Source organism: Elaeis guineensis, chromosome 7, assembly GCF_000442705.2.
Source record: "Elaeis guineensis isolate ETL-2024a chromosome 7, EG11, whole genome shotgun sequence".
NCBI lineage: Eukaryota > Viridiplantae > Streptophyta > Magnoliopsida > Arecales > Arecaceae > Elaeis > Elaeis guineensis.
The window spans coordinates 92293046-92319374 of NC_025999.2; the positions used below are offsets into that span (position 1 = coordinate 92293046).

Here is a 26329-nt window from a genome sequence, read left to right on the forward strand (position 1 = left end):
GTTTAGATGGTCGAATGGTGATAGAGGCGAGCGATTTATGCCATCACTCAACCTTGATTTAGTGCTACTGCATTATTTAGAATGGAAATTACACTTAATATGGATGATCTTCATTCTAATTCTATTGTTAATTGCTTCTTTGAAGGCACTGACAGTTGGAATGCTGAATTACTAAGCCAATGCTTTCCGCCATCCAACGTCGATTTCCAGTACAATGGATGGTGGGAAAGATGAACTTTGTTGGGGTGACAATTTTGAAACACATATTTGTGGATATCTTGTTTTTGAACCGTAGGATATTTTGATTGTCTCAATGCATTCAACTATTTATCAAGGAGGTGTTTGGTTGGGATTAGTTGAAATCTGCAATGGGAATGTGTGATTTTTATTTTAACTATTTGGTGGAAATCCCGTATCGATTTTGATTTTGGGATGAAATGAAATTGATCCGATCTCTCTAAAACCCAATCCCAATTGCCTTTCAAGATTCCAAAATATTCATTTCAATTTCAAATCTAGTTTAGATCCCGATCACAAATATTTCAAAACATATAGCTATTTCGATTCTCATTCCAATCTATTTTGATTTCGATTTTGATTCCACTTGAAAATCAATCATCCGCTTCCGCATATATCTTATGTAATACAAAACATGGTTCTTCTTTGTATTTTCATCGGACTCAGCTTGGTCGTCTGCTTATTGTTACATAGCATTCAAACCACCATCCCGAAAGTGCTTCTTTTAGACAAATCGCCGTGGTTGCTCTGACGGCGAATTCACAACCCAGACTTCCCTTGATGCCAAAAGTGTGACAGTGTGCTTTGGATGCAGACAATAACCCAGTCACAGCCCATTTGGGTCTTCACAGGCCGCAACCCAGCCCACTCTCACCCAACCGATAGGACCGATCCGCGGAGTTGAAAAGAGACGGTACTCCTCAGACGAAGCGCACGGCTTCTGAGTAACGCCGTCGCTTCCTCCTCCCTCCGCGCTTCAGTGCCCGTCTCGTTACTCGATGGGATACATCCAAGAGGCCAGAGAAAACCATGTCAAGAAGAAGGTGGAAGAAGGTAATCAAGCTACCCTCCCTCCCTCTCTCTCCCCCGCTGAAACCCTCCACCATTTTATTGTATTTTATTTTATTTTTAAGGGTGGGAGTTATAATCTGAGAGGAGGAGCTGCGCCTGAATTTCTCTGCTGTTACTTCTAATTCTATCCTGAAACTATTAGTTTGTTTTACAATGGAAGGAATGTAGAAATTTGGTGAACTGTAAATTCTTGCAATCCCAAGCTCGACTGAGCATATCTTTCTGTGATTTTTCTTTTCCCTCCTTTATGGCTTGGATCATAGATTTAGGGAGAAAAATCCAAATCTTCTAGAGTTTCTAGGTGTTGATTCATGAACTGCAGATGATTTTGGTATGATGGTTTTGCTTAAAATACCAATGAATCTATTTTGTTGGTGCTACCGGTGTTGGCAACCTAAGGATGAAGAGCTATATCGTTGGTTGTTGAGATTTTTTTTTGGTTATTGTTTGCATCTTGTTATGTATGAATACTTATTGCGGCCAATCCCCTCGTCGCCTTGCCGCCGGGAATGAGCGCCTGCAAAAGAAAGTCCGCACTGACCGGAGGCGGCTCCGGCGGAGACCCTCCGACGGTCAAGTCAGAAAGGAGACTAGGCAACAGTGAGAAGAAAGTAAAGAACTCAACGAGAGGGTGAGGGGGCGAGCCTGTTGTTTTTTTTTTCGGGCCTCCAGCACTGTAGCCTTCTCCGATATATATAGTGGAGCGTAGTATGGCGCCGTCATTAATGGCGCAGACAATTGAGGAATTGTCAGCTCACTGTAGACTGTCAGAGTCACCGTGAAAGTGTCACATCGCCGTGGGACTGTCAAATCACTGGGGTTGACAATGCCCTAGGTGGGATAATGCCCTTAGGCGGCAGTGCCGCATGCTGCTGTCAGGGCTGACAGTCTCTGACAGCTGTACGGTGATCGGAGGAGTCAACCGATCTTAGGTCGGTGATCAGCTGTGTGTCGTCGGGTGGAGATTCGGGCCCCTCCGACGGTCAGTCGGACATGTTGCGAGAGTCGGCCATCGGACTCCCTGGTGTAGTCGGTCGGGAGAGAGGAGAAGGTCTGCCCGATCGACATATCCTCAGTCGGCAGAAAGCCGTTAATCGGTCGGTAATGGCGTCCGGCGATCGGTCGGTCGGTCGGGTATGCCCGATTATAAGTCGGCGTGAGCAGGGTCGGTCGGTATTCCCCAACAGTTGCCCCCCTCCACTCCTGAGTCGGACGGTGCGCTGGCCAATGACTTCGTTTGGGCAGCAACACCGGGCGAAAAGGAGTGGATTCACTGTGTGCCAAATTCTGACCGTACTGCGGGTTGATACGACGTCAGATGTTTCATGAATGCCGAGCGACTCGCTGGCGTCAGGTGTCCAGTCGGTGTCAGATGTCCCGTCCCATCGGCGTCAGGTGTTATGTCGGCGTCGGACGTCCTGCAGGAGTCGGACGTCCCGCCGGTGTCAGACATCCTGTCGGTGTCCGACGTCTCGTCCCATCGGGAAGGAGAACCGCCGTTCCCGCCGTCCCTTCAGGAATACGAAACGTCGCGGCCTTTACGCCACGTGGCGTGCGGCCATTGGGACGGGTTCGTTGGAGCGGATGGAGGTGACGTGGCTCGATCTGAAGGTAGGTGCGTCGAACCGTCGGGGCGGCGGACGGCCCGGATGACGCCACGCGGCAGGATCTGGGGAGTTCTCGTTAGTCGCGCCTTCATCTCGACCGTCGGGGGGCACTATATATACAGGGGCGCCCTTATTCGATTTTTTACCCCTCCCTCATTTCACTGTCGAGACTCTGCCCACGTAAGTTCTCATTCCAGGTACTCTCCCCCGTTTCTCTTTTTCTTTTTCTTTGTAGTTCCTTCTTCTTCTTCTGAGGGCCATCATCATCTTCACCATCTCCTTCTTCTTCTTCCCTGCCATTCGTTTGAGTCCATGGCTAGGACGTCTCCACGAGGTGGTCGGTCGGGAGAGCTGACTGACGACACTCGGTCGACTCCGGAGGTGGAGGTTTCTTCACTTTCGGGGCCGAACGTCGGTCGGCTCCGGGAGCAATACCGCATCTCGGGGCAGTTTCGGCTGTCCGCCCCTGGTACCGACGGTCGGGTTAACAGTCCGCCTGAAGGTCAGGTGGCCTTCTACTTGGAGGACCTCCGGGCCGGCCTTCGTTTTCCGATTCCGGAGTTCGTCCGAAACATCCTTGACTATTACGGGCTGTGCCCGGCACAACTCGCGCTGAACTCAGTTCGGCTGATAGTCAGCTTCGCACTTCTGTGTCGGCTTTTGCCGACCGATCCTCGGATCTCCTTCTTCTGAGCTTTCTTCGTCCTCCGACCCCATCCTAAAGCCCGAGGGTGGTGGTACTTCGTTCCTCGGAAGGGGCTCTCCTTCATTACTGGTCTTCTATCATCCATTCACGGATGGAAGAACCAGTTCTTCTTTGCATCGTCTTCCGCTCCTTGGGGGTTCCCCGTCCGTTGGGGGAATCCCCGAACTGAGTCGAACGAGAATAGTCGGATGGAGGCTGAAGATCGGGAGGACTTCCACCGGCTGAAGGATATCTCGGTGCCGAAGCAGAGTGAGCTCGTCACCGAGCAGGCCCTGTACGACGCCGGCCTTAGCCCGGTCCCCCGCCTAGGTCGGTTTTTCATTTTTTTTGCCCTCTTTCTTCCTTTTGTTTTTTCTTCACGGTACTGACCATCTGTCGTCTTTTCCAGATATGCCGCCGAGATCACGACTGACGGCAGCCGACGTACGCCAGTACGCCGTCAGAAAGAGGCCGGCGCAGGGGGTCGGGCCGTCGCGGCCTCCCAAGAGGCCCCATGCGGCTCCGCCGAGCGAACCGACCGGGTCGGGGGCGGAGCCAGTCATCGCACTGTCGGCGCCGACAGTGCTCGTCGAAGTCCCGTCCGAGGGACCGTCGGGCGAGGGCACCGCTTCGCCTGAGAGACGGGCTGCTGAGTCCGTAGATGGCGCGCCGGCCGCCCAGCCGGCAGAGGAGGATCGGGAGGAGGCTCACGGTCCCGAATGACCAGCGCCTGCTGCTGCCGCGCCGTCGGTCGTGACTCGGTCGGGCTCAAGCCTGCCGTCTATCTCCGACGTCAGGGCTTGGGCGTCAGGCCGAGGGAAGGCGCCCATGGCGTCGGGTGACGAAGGAAGGTCGGCTGGCAGAGGATCGACCGACTTCCCGCTCCCCGAAGGTGCGTCGGGCCTGGCCAACCATGACTTGGCCAGGAGACTGTGCCAGGCGCTCCTCCTTTCCGCCGACATCGATGCGATGAAGAACCAGCGTGTCTCTGACATGCTGTCCTCATTTTATCCGATGATGATCCGGGTGAGTTCCTCTTTCCTTTGTCTTTAACATGGTTTCCGTAAGCTTGGTCTCCTGACGGTCGGTCCCGTTTTGTGCAGCTGGTCTTCAACATATCCGAGCTAGAAGCCGGATACCGAAAGTTCGGCGACATGCGCGCGGCCTGGAGAGACAAGGTCGCGGGCCTTGAAGCCGATAAGGTTATCCTGGTCGACCAGCTGCAACAGTCGGTCGACCGAGAGGGGCGACTTGAGGGGGAGGTCTCCCGACTTACGGAGGAGGTCTCCCGACTCAAGGGAGCCTTGGCGTCGTCGGAGTCGGAGCTGCAGTCGGCCAGGGACGACGCGAAGAAGAAGTCGCGGACCGTCCGCCGGCTTCGGCACGAACAAGACAACTTCGCCAAGGAGCTGGAGGCCGACCGCGAGCAGCTCCGAGTAAGCCTTGGGAATCTTGCCAAGGCTGAAGAAGGCCTATCCATCGCCCAGGCTGACGCGGACATTGCGAAGGCTGAAGCAGAGTCGGCGAATGAGGCCTTGGGTCGGGCCGTTGAAGACTTCCGTGACTCGGAAGAGTACCGAGAAGAGCTTCTGGAGAGCGGCTTCCTCTCGTACCGGGTCGGGTACGAGGATGCTCAGGAAGCCGTTCGAGGTCTGTACCCGGAGCTCGATCTCAGCAGCGTAGTTTTGCCAGAGTCGGAGGCCCCAGCTGCGGAGGAGACGGCCGAATCAGTATCGGAAGGCCTTTCCACCAGGGCGGAAGCCGAAGAAGACGCAGAGCGGGCTACCGAAGATCAGGCGGCCCCAACCGCCGAAGCCAGAGCGGATCCGCCGACCGTCCCCCATCGCTACCCAGTGGAGGAGGCCGACCCCGATGATTAGTCGGATTTTGTTTTTCCTTTTTGCTTTTGCTCCGGCTTGTATCTGGGCTTCGGCCCATCTTTGTAAAGCCTATTTTGATCTTAAATGAAATCAAAGTCTTGGACTTAAACTGTTTTTCTTTTTTCATGCGTTGTAGAATGCGTCCGAACACGTAGGTCGCTAACCCATATAGATCGGTTAGGACGTTCGGCAATTCGTGCCGCCACGAAGGTAAAACAAGTCCCGACATTGGATCGACCTTTCGATGGTCGATGGCCTAAGTCGGGCGCCATTCGCCCGGCTGTGAGTCGGGCGCGTCCGTTGAGTCAAAAGCCGACCGACCGTCGGGTAAAGCTTGGCGGTCGGGTTTCTTCTGACGCATTCAGTCGGATGTCGTCCGGCGCGTTTAGTCGGGGAAACGGTGATAAGTCGGATCCCGATACCCTTGTGTCGGGTATTTACACTGCGCCTCAGGATATACGGTGGTAAGCCGAATATCTTCCGGCCGGCCGTAGCTCGGTCGGTGAGTCATGAACGCGACTATGGTCGCATCGTGTGATAGTCGGTGGCAAGCCGAGTATCCTCCGACCGACCGTAGCTCGGTCGGTAAGTCGCGACGGCGGTCGCGCAGGCCTTTTTGCCTTTCTTTGGTCGGGGCTCAATCGGTAAGTTGGCCGATAGTCTGGTCCGAAAGTTCGACCGTAGAAGGAGTGTCAACTCCCGTCGCCGTGGATGGTTCGGTCCTTGCGAGCGCCCAATGCGTCGTCGGCGGTCGGGCAGTCGATTTAATACAGACACAAAGTCCGAGTCGGGACGTCAGGACTCGACCTTCTTGGTGAGCGCCGATCGTCAGTCGAAGAGTTAGAACTCCGAAATTTGAAACCGGATGTGTATTCCGAATGAACAAGTACAAAGTTCACTGGTGATACAACTTCAGGTTGTCGGCGTTCCAGGTCCGGAGAATGGGTTTTCCTTCCAGAGTCTCCAGTCGGTAAGCCCTCGGGCCATAGGTGTCTGCTACCATGTAGGGCCCTTCCCAGTTCGGAGCCAGCTTCCCTTGGTCCAGGGGCTTCGAGACTTCTGCCCTTCTCAGGACTAAGTCCCCAGGCCTGAAAAGCTTTGGCTTGACCTTGGTGTTGTAATATCGGGCTACCTTCTGTCGGTATGAAGCCATGCGAAGTTGGGCCTCGTTCCGCAGTTCGGGGAGGAGGTCTAGGTCGGCCCTCCGACAATCAGAGTTATCCGGCTCTTGATACCGCTCGACCCTGGTAGATGGCAGTCCAATCTCGAGTGGAATCATCGCCTCCGTCCCATAGGCCAAACCGAAAGGCGACTCCCCGGTCGGAACGCGGGGGGTCGTTCGGTAAGCCCACAGAACGGAGCCCAGCTCGTCGACCCAGAGGCCTTTGGCTTCATTTAGTCGGGTTTTGAGTCCGTGTAGTATGGTCCGGTTGGTCACCTCGACTTCGCCGTTGGACTGTGGGTGCCCGACTGAAGTCAGTCGGTGCGTGATGTGAAACCTTGCGCAGAAGTCTCTGAAGTCTTGGTTGTCGAATTGCCGCCCATTGTCGGTAATAATGGTATGCGGCAATCCGAACCTGAAGATGATGGATTTTTGGACAAAGTCCTCCATATTCCGTTCGGTAATCTGCGCCAGGGGCTCGGTCTCCACCCACTTGGTGAAGTAGTCGATGGCGACGACTATGAACTTTCTTTGACCCGATGCTGGAGGGAAAGGACCGAGAATGTCGACCCCCCACTGAGCGAAGGGCCATGGAGCGACAATAGGAGCGATTTGGCTGGCCGGTCGGTGCTGCACGTTGGCGTACTTCTGGCAAGGTTCGCACTTCCGGACCAACTCAGCCGCGTCCTTCCTCATGGTGGGCCAATAGTAACCCTGTCGCAGGACTTTGTAGGCTAGGGATTTGCCCCCCAAGTGACTCTCGCAGATTCCTTCGTGCACTTCTCGGAGAGCATAATCCGCGTCGGTCGGTCTCAAGCACCTGAGCAAGGGAAGGGAGAACGACCTTTTGTAGAGTCGGCCATCCATGATCACATATTGGGAGGCCGACCATCGGAGCCGTCTGGCCTCCGTGGGATCTTCAGGACTGATTCCGTCAGTCAGGAACCGAACAATCGGATCCATCTAGCTTGGTTCAGCCGTTAGTTGTAGCACCTCTTCGACCTGGTCGATACTCGGCTGCTCGAGGTTCTCCACGAACGTCCGGCCCAAAGAGTCGAAAGCCAAAGTCGCCAGTCTGGAAAGTGCGTTGGCCTGAGCGTTCTCCGACCTAGGGATGTGGGAAATTTCAAAATACCTAAGGCGCGTTACGAGATCCTTCACTTTCTGGAGATATTTGGCCATGGCCGGATCTCGCGCCTCGAATTCACCTTTGACCTGCCCCACGATCAGCTGAGAATCGGAGAATGCCCGGAGGCTGTCGATCCCAAGTTCCTTTGCCATCCTCAAGCCGGCAAGGAGCGCTTCATACTCGGCTTGGTTATTGGAGGCTTTGAAGTCGAATCGGAGGGCGTACTCGGTGACTACCCCATCCGAGTTGGTGAGCAGGAGCCCAGCCCCGCTCCCTTGAGCGTTTGAAGCTCCGTCGATGTGCAGTACCCAGGTGGAGATCGGGTCTGGCTCGGAGACCGCGTCTCGTCCCGGGTCCGCACCTTGCGACCCTTGATCGGCCACCGGGCATTCGGCGATGAAGTCGGCCAGGACCTGGGCCTTCAAGGCAGGTCGCGGTTGGTACTGTATGTCGAACTCGCTAAGCTTCATCGCCCACTTCGCCAGTCGTTCCGACGTATCCGGTCGGCGCAATATCGCCCTCAGGGGCTGGTTGGTGAGAACCATGATAGCATGCGCCTGGAAGTATGGACGGAGTCGTTGTGCGGAGACGGTCAGGGCGAAAATCATCTTTTCTGTCTTCGAATATCGAGCTTCAGCGCCGCGGAGCACTTTGCTGGTATAGTAGATAGGCTGATGGGTTCGGCTCTCGTTTTCTCGGACGAGCACCGAACTGACCACCTCAGAGGAGGTGGCCAAATAGAGATACAAGGTCTCCCCGACCTCCGGCTTCACAAGCAGCGGCGGGGAAGCCAAGTACTTCTTCAGATCTTCGAAGGCCCGTTGACACTCATCCGACCAAGAAAAGCCCTTCGCCTGCCGTAGAGTTTTGAAAAACGGGAGGCACCTTTCAGCTGATCGAGAAATGAACCGGCTGAGAGCGACAATTTTTTCGTTCAGCTGCTGGACCTCTTTCTTGGTGTTCGGATGACGCATGTCGATGATCGCCTTTATTTTCTCAGAGTTGGCCTCGATCCCTCACTGAGAAATCAGGAATCCGAAAAACTTCCTTGAGTTCACCCCAAAAGCGCACTTAGTCGGATTCAGCTTCATTCGATGTTGTCGTAGAGTGCGGAAGGCTTCTTCGAGATCCCGGACATGATCCGGAATCCGTGCACTTTTTTCACCAGCATGTCGTCCACGTATACTTCCATGTTGCGCCCGATCTGGTCTTTAAAGACCTTATTGACAAGTCGTTGGTAGGTGGCGCCGGCATTCTTCAGTCCGAAGGGCATCACTCGGTAACAGTAGAAGCCCTTGGGGGTCACGAAGGCGGTGTGTTCCTCGTCCTCGGGCGCCATCCGGATCTGATTGTACCCGGCAAAGGCGTCCATGAAGCTGAGCAGTCGAAATCCGGACGTCGCATCCACCAGCTGGTCGATCTTTGGAAATGGAAAGCTATCTTTTGGACAGGCCCGATTCAGGTCGGTGTAGTCGATGCAAATTCTCCACTTTCCGTTGGCTTTCTTGACCATGACGACATTGGCGAGCCAATCGGGATATGTGGCTTCCCTGATGAAGCCCGCCTCGAGCAGCTTGTCCACTTCTTCGTCGATGGCCTTCTGTCTCTCAGGAGCAAAGGACCTTTTTTTCTGCCTCACCGGCCTCATTGTCGGGTCGATGTTGAGTCGGTGGGTTATTGTCTCTGGGGGGATGCCCGACATATCTGCCGTCGACCAAGCAAATATGTCGGAGTTGGCCGTCAGCAGCTCCGTCAACCGTTGCCGTTCTGGGTCGGGTAGTTGAGACCCGACCCATACCTTTCGGTCGGGGTTTTCCGCAATCGGGATTGACACGAGTTATTCGGCCGGCGAGCCTCGTTCTTCCTCCTCCCGTTGGTCTAGTTTGTCGATCGTTAGGAAGCCCCCCAACTCGTCGTTCTGAGCGGAGATCTGGAAGCATCGGCGAGCGAGTTGTTGGTCTCCGCGTATCTCTCCGACTCCGTTCCTGGTCGGGAACCGAACTAGGAGATGGTACGTCGAGACGATCGCCTTGAGGGCGTTAAGTCCGAGTCTTCCAAGTATGGCGTTGTAGGCCGAAGGCACTTGGACAACCGCAAAAGTCAAATGAACCGTGCTTTGTCGTGGTTCGGTGCCGGCCGTCACGGGCAGGGTAATTTCATCTTTCGTCGCGACGGCGTCCCCGGCAAAGCCTATCAAGGGCGTAGAGACCCTCTTGAGTCGGTCGGTTGATAGTTGCATCCGGGAGAAGGTTGAGTAAAACAAAATATTTGTCGAACTTCCATTATCTACAAAAATTCTTTTTACATCATAGTTTGCTATTGTTGCCGAAACAACAACTGCGTCGTCGTGGGGGGTTTGGATGCCCCGAACGTCTTCCTCTGTAAAAGTAATCACGTCGTTTGGGCGCAGCTTCTTCATGGGCTCCCCTTCAGCAGACGTCCCCGGGCCAAGTCGTTTGGAAATCATATTGATAACCTCGGCCGTCGGCTGATTGGTGGTCGCTTCCTCAGTCGGCGGGGGTCGTCGGTCGGCCACAGGTCGAGTCGGCGGGTTCCTCTGGAATTTACCGAGATACCCTCGGCGGATGAGGGCTTCGATCTCATCCTTAAGCTGGATGCATTGCTCGGTATTGTGGCCGTGGCCTCGGTGGAATCGGCAATACTTCCGTCGGTCGAGGCCTTTTGCCTTCAGAGGCGGAGGCCGTCGCAGGTATTCTTCCCCCTCGATCTCCATCAAAATCTGCGCACGGGGAGCGGAGAGAGGAGTATAGGAGTCATACCTGGGGCGTGTCGGTCTTGGAGTCTGCCGTCGGGGCGACTTTTGGTTTCGTCGCGGGGGCGAGACCCGACCATCAATCGGGGGCCTGCTGGATTCGGCGGGGTCCCGACCCTTCCTTCGCTTTTCCTTCGGACCCTTGAACTCGATTGAGCGCCGGTCGGAGGCTCCTTCGTCCGCGCGCATATACTTGTACGCGCGCTCCAGCAGTTCGGCATAGGTGCGGGGGAGGGTCTTGTCTAGGGAGTAGGTAAATCGGGACGCCCTCAGCCCCCGTTTCATGGCTGAGATAGCCATGTCTTCGTTGAGGTCTCGAACCTCGAGCGTGGTCGTGTTAAATCGCGCCACGAAGTGTCGGAGTGTCTCATTTCCCCCTTGCTTGAGGGAGAAAAGGCTGTCCGACGTTCGCGGCGGCTTCCGGCTGGTGCTGAAGTGAGCCACGAAAGAGTGCTCGAGCTGCCCGAAGGAGTGGATACTTCCCGATCGAAGATCGGAGTACCAGGCCCTGGCAGCCTTGCGGAGCGTGGCGGGGAAGCCGATGCAGAAGAGAGCGTCGGTTGCCCCCTGAATCGTCATGAGAGCTTTGTAGCTCTCCAGGTGATCGATTGGGTCGGTGGAGCCGTCATAGAGCTCCACGTGCGGCATCTTGAACCGACTGGGGATCGGTTCGTCGAGAATGAGTCGGGAGAGGGGTTGGGCGGTCTGGAAGTCGACGTCGTTCGAAGACTTCTGCCCGTCCACCTGCAACTGTGCAAGCCGATGGTCGATTTCCTCGAACCTACGTTCGTAGTCGTCCGTCCGTCGGTGCTGGGAGACCCCAGGAGTGGAGTCTCCGGAGGATTCTGAGAGTGAGGCGGACGGCGTTCGCGGTCGCTTCTCCTTCCTCGCTCGTTCCAGCGGGGAGGGAGAAGGCTGCTGGGACCGACGGGCATCGCCCCGCAGCCGCCCCTCCTCCCCTCCGTGGGAGTGCCGTGGTAGGCGCTCGCGCAGAGGCGACGGGGATCGACGCGGGCGTCGGCGGCTGCTCCTGGAGGGCATCGGACGTGCCGCCGGTTGCCCGGCCGGTGATGGCAGCAGCCGTGCCGGTTGTTGCTGGAGGCTTTTGACCGCGTCCGTCAGCACGGTCATCTGCCGTACGATTGCCGCGATCTGCGCCTCCGTGGTCACCGCGGGGTGCGGAGAGCTGGGTTCCGCCGCGGAGGGTGGAGGGGAGGCCTCTTCCCGGCGGGAAGAGCGCCTCGTCGATCCGGTGACTCTCGATCGTTGAGCTCTTGTCTTTGTCATTAGTATCCACTAGGCCTGCTGCCCCCTTCCTGGCGCGCCAATCTGTTGCGGCCAATCCCTTCGTCGCCTTGCCGCCGGGAACGAGCGTCTGCAAAAGAAAGTCCGCACTGACCGGAGGCGGCTCCGGTGGGGACCCTCCGACGGTCAAGTCAGAGAGGAGACTAGGCAACAGTGAGAAGAAAGTAAAGAACTCAACGAGAGGGTGAGGGGGCGAGCCTGTTGTTTTTTTCCCGGGCCTCCAGCACTGTAGCCTTCCCCGATATATATAGTGGAGCGTAGTATGGTGCCGTCATTAATAGCGCAGACAATTGAGGAATTGTCAGCTCACTGTAGACTGTCAGAGTCGCCGTGAAAGTGTCACATCGCCGTGGGGCTGTCAAATCACTAGGGTTGACAATGCCCTAGGTGGGATAATGCCCTTAGGCGGCAGTGCCGCATGCTGCTGTCAGGGCTGACAGTCTCTGACAGCTGTACGGCGATCGGAGGAGTCAACCGACCTTAGGTCGGTGATCAGCTTTGTGTCGTCGGGTGGAGATTCGGGCCCCTCCGACGGTCAGTCGGGCATGTTGCGAGAGTCGGCCATCGGACTCCCTGGTGCAGTCGGTCGGGAGAGAGGAGAAGGTCTGCCCGACCGACATATCTTCAGTCGGCAGAAAGCCGTTAATCGGTCGGTAATGGCGTCCGGCGATCGGTCGGTCGGGTATGTCCGATTATAAGTCGGCGTGAGCGGGGTCGGTCGGTATTCCCCAACAATACTGATTATCGTTGCTGGTGGTCATGTTTTCTGATATTTTGGAATTTGTAAAGTTAATTTTAAATTACAGAATGTGAATTTTGGCACCAGGATAAACAAAATGTAATTAGGTGCTCTATTTGGTTACTTAGGATTAGATCATTGTTGGCAGTGAAGAGAGTGGACCAGGCATTGGGAGACATAACACTCTAAGGCAAACAGGGGTGGATGGGCAAGCAGCTAAGTTAGCTTGGTGATGTTTTTATTGGCCTGGTGGAGGTTTCGAGGGGTTAATGAATTTCTTAGTTATAGTTATCAAGAAAAATGTTTTCATGTCCATTAAATGTCCTGGGGAACGCGTAGGGAGCTTGTTCAGCTCGGTTTCTCCATGCGAGGAAACTTTTGGGGCGTATTGCAAATCAATTGCACTGTTTGGAAAAAATGTGAAAAATGACATGTTGTACCAGGTGGTAGCATAATTTGTGTGAAAAGTCAAAATTAATAAACCATAGGGCTTTTTACAACCGGGGAGACTTTATCATCGTTGCTACCAAACACAGATGTGATGACAATTTGATCGGTGCATTTATAAATCAATGCACCTTTAATGCCATATTTCCTTGTTGATAAGTTTTTTATTAGTAGTAGTTGATGGATGGAGTTTTTAGGAACATTTCATCTGTTGTAATGCTCGATCCTAACTTTTCTCTCACATTATATTTGCTCTCACCTTTCCTTTCCTAAAACCACAAGAAAACTAGAGCTGTATAAAAGAAGGCCCCTAGGATGAAAAAGCAGAGTTTGATTCAGACTGGTTGAGTTCAGAGGCTTCTGCACTCTTCTATGATTCCCTCTCATTCTTGGCTGTTTTCTTCTATTGGTAGTATTTGATTGGAAGGCCGATGCATCTCCAGTTTATCCTTTCTCTATGAGGTGTGGACTGCAGAGAAACCCTCCTCGGTGGTAGATTGCTTGATCTGGTAACCTCCTTCGCTTACTATTTTGCTTCCCCTTATTATTGGTCACCATCCTCGACCTTCTTTCGCTCTATTCATCTGTGATCACATTTACACCTTCAGTTTATATCTTCTTTCATGTGCATTCATGTCAAATACTTCACATCCATAATTGCCCCATCCTTTGTGCACTATCCCTGATAGGGCCGATAGGTTGGGTTGAGCTTAGCTTAGGTAGGGTCAAGTTGGAATGACATTATATAGAAGTTTCTCTTATCCAACCTAACTTGACATTGGGTCAAGATTGCACAATCCAAAACCACCCCAATATGTGATTCGACCTAACCTGGCCATTCAGTAGTCTACAACACGTAACCTGGCATGACCAAACTTGACCTAACCCTTCTTGATCTTACCTCAGTCAACTTGACCAATCTTGGTGTGACCTGTCTTACCTGACTCGCCATGCTTTACTTTCACCTGACTCAAGCCAATGCCGGGTTCCTATGAAACAGAAAAAAAAAAGAAGGAAGAAAGGGGCATGTCTAAACATAACCCATGTGATGATATGTTCAACGTGTAGCAGTTTAGATGACATCTTAAGAAAGAAGAACATTAAAAAGCAGATAATCTATTAATCCTCTTTAAGTAATTCGACTTGACTAAAAAATTACCCTACCCTTGTGACTATAGATGTCTCAAGACTCCATATCATGCATGACTATTTAAAATGTAGGCCAAAATAATCTATTCCAAATCAAACTGGAAAAAAATTCTGGACATGATCTTGGCTCCACAGGATCAGTTCAGGTCAGGTTGGGTTGGTCTTTGTCCCATGTCCATGCTTCTCTTCAGTTTATCTTTACTAAAGTTTTCATGTTGGATTATTATTATTTTATGAAGAAATTTAGTTTTAGTGCATATTTTTTATATTTTTTTCCATGCTAGATAATCAAAATTCTTTATCTAACATGTAGATTGCTTCATACTTTAGTTTTATGATCGGTATGGGGACTTTTGTTTGTTGAACTGAAGTTCCACCTCAGTTATTGGTCATTATATGAAGTCTAGTGTGCCTAATTTAAGACATATTTGAGTCTACAAGGTCAGTAGGCATAAAAGTGATAACAGGTTCTAGCATGGAGCTTTAGATGATTTTCCCCACTATTTGTCCATTAGTTTCTAGATGCCTATTCAACTAATATCCTACTTCACCATTTTATTTCATTAACTATTAATTTCTGTTTTGTTGGTCTACAGTCATCATATGTTCCATCTATTATATATATTCCAGTGTAAAGCGAACTTAGTGGATTTGAACCTTGACTGAAACAAAGGGCCAGGTCCCTAAATACAACTTCAATAAATGGAAAACCTTATGAATCATTAAAATCTTTTTTAATGGTAAATTATCATCGGTAGGTGTGAAGCTAAGTAGACCTAATATCATAGATAGAAAGATCATTTATTTTTGCATGATTGTTGTATATTTAGATTTAACTCGTCCTGGCCTAGCGTTAATGAATCAAATGATCAACTATACCATCTTGTGCTTGGGGTGAAATAGCTAAAAGCAGTAGTTTTCTTTTGGTAAAATAAATTGTCTAGATATGCAATAGACCTTACATTTCCATTGGAATATTAAAAGGAACACAATTGAGTCTGGTAAAGGTCCTGTCATTGTAATCATGTTGCTTGGCAGTGATGCAAGAGAAGATACAAATTAACTTTTCCTCGGAGGAAAAAAAAAGAAAAAAAAAGGAAGATTCAAGTTAGCTGCAGTGTCAACTTTGCTGTTGTCTGCAAATCATTTTCTGTGGTCATTGACTAATATGATGTTTTTCCAGCTTTGCGCAGCAAAATGAAGCAAAAAGCACTCAAAGAATGTGACCATTACTCTGCAAAGTATGCTGAATGTGCCATGGGTAAAACTATATCTGTAATTTGGCATTGTCGTAAACAAGCAAAGGAGCTAAATGAATGCCTTCATCAATAGTAAGTTCATATACTTTTAAGTCTATAACACCGCAATTTTACATTTGAGTTGGCTGGTGGTACTAATTTTGGTTGATTTCATATTAGTATATATGCGGATATCTTTATATGGATGCCTTAGAAGAGAAAAATTAAAACTTTATCCTTGATGAGGCTTCCTGGTTCTTTTACATGTCAGATTGCCTATTTGTAAAATATACCTTTGTTGAGACAAGGTGTGCTTCTATGCTTATGCTCTTGCTGTTAGTTATGCTATCTGCTTGTACTAGTTTAAGCTAAAGCAGGCTTCATTTTTTCTCCTTTTGATTTGCTGCCCATATGAGATTCTGAGTTTCTTGCATGCTAATAGTAGACTGATCTATTCTCTGGTTCTCTGCTTCTTATTGGAGGAAGGATAAGAGGACAATGTCATTAATATCAGTGATCTTAAGGTAATGGAAGATTTAAGAAGATAGGTACATGTGCCAGATCCATCTTAGGATGGATGTCTCCCTAAAGAAGTTTGTATTGAAGAAATACACTAGAAAGCATTAAAAATTTAAAAAGTCATCTTTTTATATAAGTCCATCATTGCTGCAAAAACTTTACTTTTGAAGAATATCATGATGCATACTTGTCACAATCGTATCAGGACTACTCTTTCCTTTTTATTATATTTATTCATTACCTGCAGAATGCAGTGAGTGAACTATTGGTTGGTGTACATCATGTGAGCAAAGATGCTTTCAAAGTTTTTACATCTGCAATTGACAAAAGCTCCAGATGTTCATGGATGGGAATACATTATCCAAACATGGAAGAAATTTGCTTGTGAAAGATCTAAACTTGAGGAAGATTCATGTGTATTGGAAATGTCTGATGATGATGTCAGAAGCTTATTTTTGGTTTTCCCCAAGGATTAGGCCATCACATGCTGTAGCTGGTTTAGCTCTATGCCTGGGATAGAAAACTTTCGACAAAATCAGCATAATAACATTGCTGATCCAGATTGTACTCCAGATGAAGGAATTTGGGTGGGTTCTTTGGAATCTCCCCTTGGATAATGTTGGTGGGAAGATTACCCACAATCTGTTATGTGATAGGAAGTTTATTACATTTCCTACTGTTCCAGATGCAGAGCATATCACATATCCTTGGGGAAATGCTCATACACCAAGGAATCTAGGATTGGATTTATCTCAAGATGGTTGAGCTCTTGAGGATAGCAAGTGCGAAGATGATGGAAGACTGGCTTGCTGAAACTGTTGGGGAAAGCACTTTAAAAACATTTTTATTGAAGGATATAAGTGAACAGCATGGCATATGCTTGTTGGATGCTTTGAAAAGAGTAAATGGAATCGACTGATTGGTTAGTGAGAAACACACTGCTGCAAGCTAATGAATTCAGAAGTCTAAACATAAACTGCAAATTGCATCACATAAGGAAAAGAATAGCTTGAGGAGCTGGGATTATGTTCGTCCTTATTGGGCAAGGAAAAAAAGGAAGTTTGGTATAGAAGTAGGGGTGGCAATTCGTATTCATGTGTCATAATTGTGTCGACACTATTTCGACACGAACATGATTATGGAGAACACGAACATGATACGATTAATAAACGTATCAGGATTCTCCAACACGTATACGAATCTGTTTATTAAACGTGTTACCTATTTAACATGATTATTAAATGTGTCGTATGGGGTTAACACGTTTACACGACATGTTTCACATGATTAACCTATTTTACATAAAATACATATTTTTAATGAATAAGTTTATTCTAACCTGTTTAAACAACATATTCCACACATATATAAACAGCAACCAAGCAAATTACAACTCACACAAATGTCATATAAATACACAATGAAATGAGAGAGAGAGAGAGTTGAGTTCGGTGGCTATGTGTGGGGGCTGATATGTTTGTTTAGTTTTGTTTTAGGATTTCTAAAAAAAAGACAAAAATAACTATTGACTTTGTAAAAAATTACAAAATTACATATTTTTTTCATATATGGGTTAAACGTGTCATAAACGGGTTCACAGGTTAACACGCAATACGACACGAAATTCTTCGTGTCATAGACGGATCGACACGATTTCGACACAAACCTGTATAAGCCCAACACTAACATGAAAAATTCGTGTCGTGTCGCATGTCGTGTTGAACATTGCCACCCCTTTATAGAAGTCACTTCAAGAGCAATTGGTTAAAGATTAACATAGGCAAGTCATTTAGAAGTAGGTCTAGTCTTGTGGGCCTGGGTGGTCTAGTTAGAGGTGCTTGTCGAAATTCTATTTTGTTCTTTGATGGATCATGAAATTAATTCTCTTGATGCAGATATTCAAGATCTTTTACAACGAGTACAACTATTAAACGAAGGTGTGGAGTATCAAAGCTATGTGTGAAAGTGGACTCCTTGTTGTTGATAAACATGTTAGGTTTGCAAGGCAAGGTGGTAGCTGGGATTAGTGCTATTAGTATATTACAACTTAGAAATACTTGTAACAGTTAGTGCTCTAACTAGTTAGTTGCTATGGTAACTAATGAAGAAGTCTTCCTTTATTGTCTTTACACCTGGTTGTCTGGTGAGTCAAGAGATTTTCCTGCAGAGCTGAGCTCTTTAGTTGGAGCTGATACATGATGCGCAGACTTTCTTAAGAAGATTAGCTGGATAAGGTTCTGCTGGGGGTGAAAAATAAAGCCTTTGTTTCTCCTGTGCATCAACTTGGGCATTTAATCTTCTTCCCTATGGATTTCCTGCATCAAGGGGTTTGGCAGAAGTGGACCTACTTGGATTTTGGCCTCACATCAACCTGACTACACTCGACAAAAGAAAGTTTAAATTTCTAGGTATAGCTTGTTCAGACCCTAGCTAGCTAAGAACATGAGTTTGTATGGGACCAAATGGAGATCTGACTTGATGTGGTTGGCATGGGTCATTTGAATCCGAAAACCACTTAATCATTGGTATGCTGACTAAAATTGAAATCTTTACAATAAAAGATGCTTATTTAATTTGACTAGCAAGTTGCAAGTGCAGATTAAACACACAAATTTACCATTAGGATGTCAACCCAGATCATACTGGTGAAGACGATGGTATCTAAAATTGAGAATTCATTATGTTAATCATGATTTCCAGCATCTAGTATGCTAAGAAGCTACAAACGCAGAGAGGGATGGTAAGAGGAAGGGAGTCTTCTTACACATGAACCAAAAGCTCACAAATAGAATAAATTTAATATTATGATTAAACAGTTTAATGCAATTTGTGTTATCTACATCCAAGCCAACTGAACTTTGTCTGCATGTTTTCTAAGATGTGTTTATGATGATTAGTGATATGGATACTTGATTCATGTGGTACAGCTTGGCAGCTTGCATTTTCATACCCTAACACTGATAGTACCACATATGATACCATGGACAAGAAACCACCTGTGTGTGGATCGTTTTGGTTTATGTAAATTTTGGCTATTGTGTCTCATGATTAATTGTGTGGATTCTCAATTTAGATGGATCACCATGAGTTTACATGATTTGGGTCAAATTTAACCAGTAAAATTATGTATAACATATGTTTTTATAAAGAGGCACGTATAGTTAAAGTTTTAAATGAGCTGAAGGGTTGTATGTGTGAGAAATGCACCTGAGTCATATGGTGTTTTATGCATTTGAAGACTCGCCTAGGTGGATTTTTGGAACACTAGGTGTGTTTTACAAGTCCAAAATACCTAGGTACCTTGCAGTGACATCTGTGACAACTAGCTCTATGGATGTTCACAAACAGTCTGTGCATCGAAATGCCAGAGCTGTTGGTCTGGTTAATGAATCTTTCAACCAGGTGATGGGTAGAACTCATCCAAAGTATTTTGAATTTATCCTTCTTTATTAGTTATCACATATTTTTATATCATAGATATTTCAGTTTTTCTGAGAGGGGTCCCAGAATTTTATAAACATTTCCTTTCCAGGTTTATGAAAAAACACATGAACCAGGCTCCTTCATCCATGTCTATGCAGGTTTAAACGAATGTTTAGCTTATCTACCCTCCTCTAGGTCCACTTCGGAATTCAGCTATTCTATGTGGATCTCTGATAATTCAGTTGGTTGCTTTGAGAGATGTCTCTTCTCCATTAAACTGGAGTTGGATTGTCCTTGTACAGTCCTTGAACATGACCGTGCTGTTTCCTCTTGCTTTTCTGCTCATTAATGCAGTAAAAATATCCTTCGTATGACTAAGTGTGCAAGTCTGTTCCACCTTTCAGATGCAAGATATTGCAAAAACTTTCAATTCTCTTTTGTTTTTGAAGGATTGTGAATACTTTTTGTGAATACTTTTTCTCCTTGTTCTTGGCAGTACCAATGAGAGTGTCTTGGAAGAAATGAAGAAAAATTACATGCTGGAACAGGCAAGCAAAGAGAAGAATAAGCTCTGAGCAGTTCTTACATTTTTGCAGCCACTGTAAGGTGAACTTTTTGTGTGGTATATTTGAATATCCTGGTCCATTATGTTGTTAGAAGCCTGGAAGGACAATAAAGATGTTTCTGTTTTTTATTTTCTTATATTATAATTTTATGGTAGCAATCACTAGTATTATATATTAAGACATACCGAAGTTAACAAGATTGAAATTGTGTTCATGAAGACAACATGCTGAAGGACACGGTGATATTTGCAATGCTTGGAAACTGAGAACAAGAGAGAAAAAGTGAATTGTTCGATTAAATCTCTCTGTATTTTCAGAATAAATTAAATCTCTTTATTATTGTTTTATCTTGCTCTCATTCTAGTTATCTGTAACAGCATTTAACGAACGAACACCAATACTTCTTTACAAATGGATCCTGATGCTGCATGCATGTCTAGCGTGCACTCCGTGTTTCATTGTGCAGAGATTTTAAAGCAGCAATCATAAGAGGTGATTTAACCTGTTACATGTCAGCTTGAGATGAAAATTTCTGTGAATGGTCTGCATTTTATTGATCTGCACTATGTTCTCCAGGATGTGCTATGCCCTAAATTACTGATGCAACTTAAACCGCAGTTGGTTGACATATGTATGTACTTTGGCAAGTTGGTGCGACCCACTGTTATTTATACCTACGTATCTTGCAGTTGATTGCAAGCAATTATAATTGAAAGAACAAGGAGATCTACAGTGGACAATGAATTTTGGTGCAGGAAATGGACGTGCCACTTGACAAGTCTACAAAGCCGGGTCATCACGGCATGGGTACTTTTCTCGTCTTTTATCTCTGATTTGTGGTGAGTTGGAAGTTGAATGACTTCTCGTTATCTTTGATGAGATGCTTTTTGGGCCACGCTATCCATGCAATGTACCCAATTTCTGGTTTTCATTCACTACGGTATGTGAAAAGCAAGGGCAATGGAAGACAGACCTGGAATATAATATTACTGGTCCTTGTGCTAAGACAACCAACCCACTGGGGAAGCAAACTTTGGATTAGCCTCTTGAGATATTGGTTGTAATGCTCAGTATTTTAAAAATAAAATGAATTATAATTTGTACAGGAGCACAATCTAGTATTACCATGGTTTCAAACACGGACTGCTAATGATGCCGAAAAACCATAATAACAAGTTTGAGGGTTTGATGTTATATTATGTATTAGCGTAAAATTGTGTGCGATGCATGGTGTATAATTATTTTTTTAAATAATATTTTTATAAATTAAAAATTTAACATAATATATGAGACATCATGGATGATATTAAATATTTTAAATAAAAATATAAAATTAAATTATTTAAATAATATGATAGTAAGAAGTAACATAATTATTTTTATCTTTTGCTGATAGAAAAATTATTCTTTGAATCCATATTTTTAGCATTAGTTGTTTCGAAATTCTCATCATTAAGCAAAGCACAATCACTTATTTGCATTTCACGTGCATCTCTTTTTTTTATAGTCGTATCAATACTAAGAATTTCATCATCTACTTTAATATGTAAAAAAAATAATTATCAATTATTAAAATAAAATATATAAATATAATTATTTATATGTAAAAGAATAAAAATATATCATTCATAATGGATTTTTCTCGATTTATCTTATCTTTTGCTTCGTTGCATGTATCATTCAAAATTATTTTAAAAAAATAATAGAATCATCATCTTTCTGCACGAAAAAAAATATATGACTCGATATCATCAAATAATTTATTGGATGAATAAAATATAAAATATATATTATATATATTTTATACATGCATAATTTTTTAGTTGATTTATCAATTAATCATTGAGCAACTTTATCGAAAAGAACAAACAATGCAAATCTAGTATAATTCTCTACATGAAATTGTAATCAATATCTAAAGGACGAAAAAGAATAGAATCAAATTAAAATTTATTATAACTAATAAATGAAAATTTGTAATGTATATGAATAAGAGATATGATAATAAAATATTTAATATATAAATTTTTATTTTTTAATGATCTAACATATATATTTATCTTTTATCAATAAATTATAAATATCAAATATAAAATAAATCTTGGTGTTGAATATTTAGGTTCTATATTGCATCGATCACATCAGAATTCAATATTAATCCATCTTATTTTTTTTGGATAAATTTGACTAGCTGTATAGCACCATCTATATCTTATTTCGATATCGTCAATTAAAGTTTCACAATTAAAAATAGTCTCCTATAAATAAAATAAAATAATATTTAATTATAATTATATATTTTCAAATATAAATATCAAATTTAAAAAATTTACATGATATACCAACGAAGTTTTAGTATTGCACAGTTTTAATCATCTATTCATAATAATCCTACTTAATAGATTTTATCTCTTGAATTGTCATCCTTCTAATTGATAATAGATTAGCAAAAAAAGTTTGTGATTGGCTTTGGGATATAGTCCCTTGAACATCATTTATACATGATAAATTTTTATTGAAAAATTAATAAATTTAATTAGTAGTTTGTCTTATATAAAGTAATTTAACAGTAAGATAATGAATAAGTAAACGATACCTATGATTAAAACTTTCTACTTTAGGTAGATCCAAATTGATATAAAATTTTGTTGCACTCGTAAAGAAAAAATAATACTCACCTATAATATAAATATCCCATTAAGAATAAAAATTTTACTATCAAGAAGAAAATTAAAAATATTTTTCGAATATCTCAAAATGTTTTAACCATTGTTGATGTTACATGACTTCGTGCCATGCACGAGATGCAATTTTTTTATTTTATTAATTTATTAATATCTATTATATATATATTTTAAAAATAATTAAAATAATAAAAAATATATTTTATATATTGTATGGATTATAAGTTATTTATAAATTATTTTATTTTTTTAAAATTTGGGATTCTCCATGGGCCTCTTGCCATCTAGCTCCTTCTCAAACCCTCACCCTCTTTCCTATATTAGCATTCATTCTTCTCACTTTGCTGCAAGGAGGAAATAATAATTGTTATTTTTATTATTATATATAACCACTAAAAAATCAAATAGTGACAGTAATTTACATTTATATATCATAATAATGATAATTTAAATTATGTCTTAGATATCTTCTATAGGATATTACTGATTAGAAGGGATGTTGGTAACCTGCTATTCCAGCCAGGGTAGAAGATAGAGACTGGAGTGAAGTGCGAGTTAGGGATGGGATGCATGATGGGAAATGGGTGGATATATCGGCGCATAGCGAGCTTCCACATATGTCACTGAGTTATATAAAGGATTCGGGGTGGATGGATGTCCTTGGGTCTTGCTGTCGCCGCTTCGCTAGATGGATAGTGATCAGCGGTGCCATCCCAGCTTCTCCATACAGTGAATCTCTTCTTTCACCCTCTCAATACATAGAAGAAGACAATTTAAATTTTTGGATTTATTTTTCTTGCACTCAGTCCATCTGGCAAACACTTCAATTAGATCAATATCCATGATCACCTTGAGAAGGGTCACTATGTATTTGTATGTTGTAACCCTGGAAAACTAAAGGATAATCATGCCATTTGCCACTTGCATAATATCAACTAAGCCCCTCTCATTATGGTTCTTATAGATGTTGATGTATCTATAACTCACTAACCCAACACCTCCTCGAGGGAAACAGCAAACATAGGGAATTGGATTCACTTGTCAAATACACCAAATCTCATAATTTATACAACCACGATATGAGATATATCTGATTTTCTCGATGTTCATTGCCTCCCTGTTGCTTAGCAAAGTATCACACTCCTTTCCATGCCTGAAAAAAATTTATAGATCTGCCTACCATAAAAGAAAAGATGACTAAGAGAAGAAAAAAAATTGTTAAGAAAACTTAAAAAAGGGCTCATCACATTGGTTGGAAACAGTGAAATATCTTTCGTGCCTATTTCAGCATAATGTTTTAGTTAAAATCCATGGAACTCGAGCATCATCTCGTGCTTCCCTATTCCCCAGATCTTTCATTAAGGAAGTACGAAATCATCATTATTGTATAATCAACATGTTACTTCATTTTTCTATCATCATCCTTGCGAAAGGAAGCACGTTACTTCCGTCTCTGTCCCTCCAAAATCCACATCCAAACCCTCCCGGAGTAGCTGGAATAGATTGAGCTCCCCTTCCTTCTTCGTCCACACCATCGACTCATCACAGATCCAAATTCAGGTGATCGGCTTTCTTCTTTCATTTAGTTCTAAAGCCCCCTAACCTTCCCGCTTAATGCTTCTATCATTCTTTCTCATGTTTTTCTCGCCTCTCTTACGATTTCCACGCTGCTGCTTTGACACCACATGACTCCGCCAGCAAGCAATCCTCCACGGAAAGGGCAATGGCGTCAATGGAGGGGAGGGGGGAGAAGGCGACTGCTGCGGCGGTGGGGGAGGCAACGACATCGTAGAAGGAGAGGAGGGGTTGGGGATTGGAAGGGAAGCGGTCGCTGCCGCTGTCATCACAGAACTCCGGAGTCGGATCTGCGATGGGACTCGAGATGCCCCCCTACACGCGGAACCCTAGAAACCCCTTCAATCTTTGAAGGTGCTTCCACAGCCCCTGCAAGGACCATGTGTTAGGTGTCCCGACCGCCGCCTAGACCATCTCCTTCAACTCCAACTTCCTGCTCTCCTCCCCCGTCGCTGCCTCTGCTGTCCCCTGCCTCTCGGACCCCTCCACCTCCCTCTCCTCCCTTGGCCTCTCCATGCGAGCTTCCGCGAGCTCCCACGAGCGCTGCGACGTGGAAAGGGAGGTAACAACCTGGTGTGACTCTTGCTCCCACCGCCATCCTCCTCCTGTTCTCTCCTGCTAGCCACGGCAACAACCCCGTCCTGCTGATCCTTCGTGTCAGGGTTATGCACGGGGATCACGTCCACGTCCTCCACCGCCATCACAGATGTTGCGACGGCCTGATCCCTCCACCACCGTCATGCTCCAAGCTTCTTTGTTCGGCCGCTCAAGGCAACGTAACTTTTTTTTTTTGAGTTGCATGAGTGTCCTGCTGAGCTCGCTTCTTCCGCAAGAGCTGCGACGGGGCAGATGGACGCCACAGGACTGTTACCACGTACAAACGGAGGCTTCTTCACTGAAAAACTTCCATTTTAATATATATATATATTAGATTTGTTTATATAATATACCCATTATTTCCACAGCATTATTATGAGGGAAGTTTGCAGTAAGAAGAGTAACACCTCACAATAACACAAGCTTCCTGGCAGAGAAAGGGCGCCCAAATTTCTCAACTGTGACCGCTTGGGAGCACGGCGGGTGCCTCATCATTTTGCTGGGCAGTCAATAATCGAAGCTTTGTTCATCAAAACGAAGTGGCAGTTAACTTATTGCAATCAACAACCATTTTAAGTAGAGGAGAAATGATCAGACTGCAACATAGCATCCTTTGACCCCTAGGCCTGATGATTCACTATGGAAATAAATCATAAGCTTTCCACCATCAAATACTACCATTGTCTTCCTAATATAGACTAAAGATGTCCGAAATTATGGGTAATCATCCGTCACTTCTCTCACTGAAGCAAGCTCAAGTCAAACAACTCCATGGTGATAAATTTGCACTGAGTGTCTCTCTTTTTGGCAATTTGGCATTGTTGGTCTTCGTATGCTGTCCTTGGTCCAAGGTTTGACCTGGGAATCTTCGCTTTTTGTTGGCGCCGCTTGAATTCAAACAGCACAGCGCATGGAGACCAAGCCACAAACGTTGGAACCATATTTGTGTTGCTGAAATAAAACCCAACCGGGGGCCCTATTCACTTTTATTCTTTTAACCCCCAGACTTAATTTCAGAAGCTGCCGGTTGGCGTATTGCATATATGGCATTCCAGCTCTGGCTATTTGCAGTGCTGACAGGACTCTGAACTTCCTCCATAATCTTGGTTGGAACTTGAAAAGTTTGAGACGTCAATGCCAAGTTAAGTCATCAATCTAATATTTTAAAGAAAATATTGCTTCTTTTGGCACTCTATTGGCGATCCCAGGTCCGTCCTAAAGCCAGTCTACCTAAGAGGAGTCATTCTGATCCAACCTTTCTTTGGTGGCGAGGCACCAACTGCATCAGAGAACAACTTGGAGCAATCTTCAAGATCAGCACTTTAGCTTCAGCCTTCATAACATCAGATTGTTATTGCAGGATGGCTCTGCAACCTGTGGCCACCCGTGGTGCAATCTTTTGGCCCCCCAAGCAGGAGGACTTGAAGCTTCCTCATGTTCTGGAACAAGAGACCCGGGAGCGGGGCCAGCATTCCAAGTTCTCCAAAACTACCGTATGTCCAGGCCCCGGACCTATGAGATGTTAACACGCACCAAAGACTTCATTAACAATACATTAAAGTTGCATTTGATACATTGCTAGACAGTAATAACATAGATTATCTGATAATCTGGATTATCTACAATCTGGATAGATTGTCAATAATATTAATTACTGTGTTTGATACATGTAGATAATGTTGTAGTAACATTACTAAAAATTTTGATTGACATGTTTGGTATGACAATCAGATTATTGATAATATAACATCAAATTTTTAAA

At 45.5% G+C, this 26329-nt stretch overlaps 1 protein-coding gene and 1 long non-coding RNA gene across 5 annotated transcripts; one reads left to right on the forward strand and one right to left on the reverse strand.

Annotated features, from left to right (window-relative positions):
- The first annotated feature begins 910 nt into the window (after positions 1–910).
- Positions 911–20816, forward strand: LOC105048522 (uncharacterized). 3 transcript variants are annotated; one of them, XR_012142448.1, is made up of 6 exons: positions 911–1071; positions 15149–15296; positions 19642–19751; positions 19931–19993; positions 20089–20203; positions 20288–20816. XR_012142448.1 is itself a non-coding variant. In XM_010927844.4 (3 exons), exons 1-3 carry the CDS (start codon positions 1017–1019, stop codon positions 19718–19720), a joined length of 282 nt encoding a protein of 93 aa, XP_010926146.1. In that variant the 5' UTR covers positions 911–1016; the 3' UTR covers positions 19721–19847. The 3 variants fall into 3 exon arrangements, 1 of the variants encoding a protein (XP_010926146.1); XR_832657.4 differs by lacking the exon at positions 19931–19993; XM_010927844.4 differs by lacking the exons at positions 19931–19993; positions 20089–20203; positions 20288–20816 and having other exon boundaries at positions 19642–19847.
- Positions 20817–23768: 2952 nt separating this feature from the next.
- On the reverse strand, positions 23769–26329 carry LOC140859042 (uncharacterized). 2 transcript variants are annotated; one of them, XR_012142450.1, is made up of 2 exons: positions 24975–26329; positions 23769–24865 (listed from the first exon to the last, which is right to left on the reverse strand). It is a non-coding gene; the product is annotated as an uncharacterized lncRNA (long non-coding RNA). The 2 variants fall into 2 exon arrangements; XR_012142449.1 differs by having other exon boundaries at positions 23769–24873.

Excerpts from the sequence above, each read along its gene's own strand:
- LOC105048522 (XM_010927844.4), top strand. The coding sequence starts at position 1,017 with ATGGGATACATCCAAGAGGCCAGAGAAAACCATGTCAAGAAGAAGGTG. Across the intron at positions 1,072-15,148 it reads CAAGAAGAAGGTGGAAGAAG|CTTTGCGCAGCAAAATGAAG; the intron begins GTAATCAAGCTA and ends ATGTTTTTCCAG. Across the intron at positions 15,297-19,641 it reads AATGAATGCCTTCATCAATA|TACCAATGAGAGTGTCTTGG; the intron begins GTAAGTTCATAT and ends TGTTCTTGGCAG.